The sequence below is a fragment of the Zea mays genome, chromosome 8 (genome assembly GCF_902167145.1).
Source record: "Zea mays cultivar B73 chromosome 8, Zm-B73-REFERENCE-NAM-5.0, whole genome shotgun sequence".
Lineage (NCBI taxonomy): Eukaryota > Viridiplantae > Streptophyta > Magnoliopsida > Poales > Poaceae > Zea > Zea mays.
Window position 1 is genome coordinate 23,777,345 of NC_050103.1, and position 2,517 is coordinate 23,779,861.

Here is a 2,517-nt window from a genome sequence, read left to right on the forward strand (position 1 = left end):
ATCCAGCACGGCGGCTACATACATCTCACTTAATTTAATTTGGGGGAACCATATATATATATATATATATAGACACACACACAAGTATTAAACTAAGTATATAATTAGGTTTTTTTGTTGGCTATATGAAATACGACAACAATCATAAAACTCGCTATATATGTGAGGTACATTATTACCTTGCTCGTAGCATACAGGAGAGGAGGAGCTGTATTCGTCTGTTTCTCTCATCAGTTACAGCCAACTTGCATGCATCCGATGATCCATTCACCATGCATGCATGCATCGACGTCGTTGACGACGACTGATGAGCTACGGCTGCCGCCATGGAGGACATGGTCGGTCGGGGCATGGATTTTCTATCTACCGAGGCCTCGCCGCCGGCAACACTATTACATTATTAGCCTTGTTGATCCGCAGTGACGTGTTTGCGGGCTCTACACTGCACGGATCAGTCAGCACAGCCAAAGCCCACAAGCCACAGCACAGCATACCACCTGTATATGTATATAAATACGCTGCAACGTCGCTCACATGCCATCCCGGCCCTAGCTGCGACTGCGATGCAAGCATCGCACGCACCCAGCCAACACACACAGAGACACCAGCAGGGGATCTGAGGCCGGCCGGCGCCGGACGGGGCACGTACCCGTACACGCATGCAGCTTGCCATGTCTCCGTCGTCGTCGCTACGCCGCACCGCGGCGGCCTTCGTCTTCGTCGCGCTCCTCGGCCTGGCGTCGTCGTCTCTGCTGCAGCTGCAAGCGGCCAGGACGACGCCGAGCGATGGCCAGGGACGGCGTCTAGAACCGCGGCAGAAGCAGGAGGAGGAAGAAGTGCACGCAGCGACGACGACGAGTAGCAGTAGCAGGTCCGGATCTACACCTGCGTCAGCGTCGGTGCAAGAAAGGCCGCCCCCGCTCGAGCTCGACCTTCTGCCGCCGCCGCCCACCATCACTGTTGAGGAGGCATCGTCGCCACCCCGCAGCCGCATGCTGGGCTCGGTGCCCAGCCCCGGCGTCGGCCACTAGCTACCTCTCCTTCTCCGTCTTCCCACCTCCACGCCCCGTGCGCCGGCCCATGTTCTTCCACCATCGATCGCCACACCTCGACCTCGTGCCAAGTACTGGTAGCGCAACCATGCGAGCGCGCGCGTACTATTAATATTGATTATACCCTCTGTAATCTCAGTTCCAGAGTTCCTGCTTCAGTTTCAGAAAGAGAGATCTCCTCACAAGCCATGACGCGCACACACATCACATGCATCAGCACCGGAGTTTCAGATTCATATACATGCTAAACTTGAAGTTTTTGGGTTATACATATATTGTCCATTTATTCATGGCGCTTTCTGGTTGCTGTGTGGTGTGTGGAATGTTGCGAAAAAAAAAACGAGTTCAAGCTCGTCGACGTTTCACGTGGGATTCCCTTTAATTTTGAGTTACCATCCAGCTGAAAAAAAGAATCGCTATCATCTGATCCGATGCTAGTAGATCAATGCATGTTGCGTGCATTACCGATGCGGCAATGGCAATATATAGATGATGATGATAGTGATGATGCTTACGATTTATTAATATGTACACTATATATACATCAAAGAACTATGTGCACCCGATATGCTTCCTAAAAAATAATGTACTTAATTAAGGCGTGTTTGATATGGTTCTGCTCCACCCTAAAGCAGCTTTACTCTAAAACTTTGGGTAGAGCAGCTCTACTTTATAGTTTAGATTGTTTCTTATAATCGGTGGCAGTGGCGGTAAATGACTCCAAACTCCATGACTAGGTTGTTTTTTTGGAGTTTTCGGAGCAGCAAAAGAGGTACTCTAAAAAATTATACTGCAGCTCCAAAAACTCCATAGAGTTTACAACTCTGGAGTTAGGTGTTTGACATGCCCTGACCAGTTCCTCCTTAGGGCTAGTTTGTGAGCCACGATACCGGAGGGGATTGGAGGGGCTAAACTCCCCTGCTTATTCAATTTTGAATAAGGAGGGGATTTTAGCCCCTCCAATACTCTCTGGTATTTGGACTCTCAAATTAGCCCTTAGAGTTTTGCTCTGGAACCATACCAAACACACCCTTAGTTTGAATGAACCAACAGAGAAGATGTAGCTATATCTAGCACAGACCAATAACGTCACATGCATGACAACACATCACTGGCTACCTATCAGTACAAAACGAACAAATTATATGCAGGTACACATGCATGCATACAAAACGAACAAACGGTTGCGGTGAAAAGCGGGAAGAGTTAATCGCGCACAAGTGGAAACATCACGTCGCCCCAACTTTCTATACTGAAATGGCCAATCAGGGATGGATAGACATGTCAAGACCAAAAATGTAGCTTGACTTCTTTGCAAATGCCGGGCTTGAGAGGAGAGACGTCCACGCCGAGTTGCCACAGTTCATGGAGGAGAACCATGCAGTGTGCTGTCAACTTGCGCTTTTAGCTTTTAAGGCACTGTACTAGATAGTTAGCGCGGATCAATCACGGTCTAAATTAAATG

The 2,517-nt window shown here is 48.9% G+C and overlaps 1 protein-coding gene across 1 annotated transcript; it reads left to right on the forward strand.

The window, feature by feature from the left end:
* Positions 1-548: 548 nt before the first annotated feature.
* On the forward strand, positions 549-1,434 carry LOC103634952 (uncharacterized). The gene has a single exon (XM_008657525.3). It carries the CDS (start codon positions 660-662, stop codon positions 1,029-1,031), a length of 372 nt encoding a protein of 123 aa, XP_008655747.1. The 5' UTR covers positions 549-659; the 3' UTR covers positions 1,032-1,434.
* The last annotated feature ends 1,083 nt before the right edge of the window (positions 1,435-2,517 follow it).

Excerpts from the sequence above, each read along its gene's own strand:
- LOC103634952 (XM_008657525.3), top strand. The coding sequence starts at position 660 with ATGCAGCTTGCCATGTCTCCGTCGTCGTCGCTACGCCGCACCGCGGCG.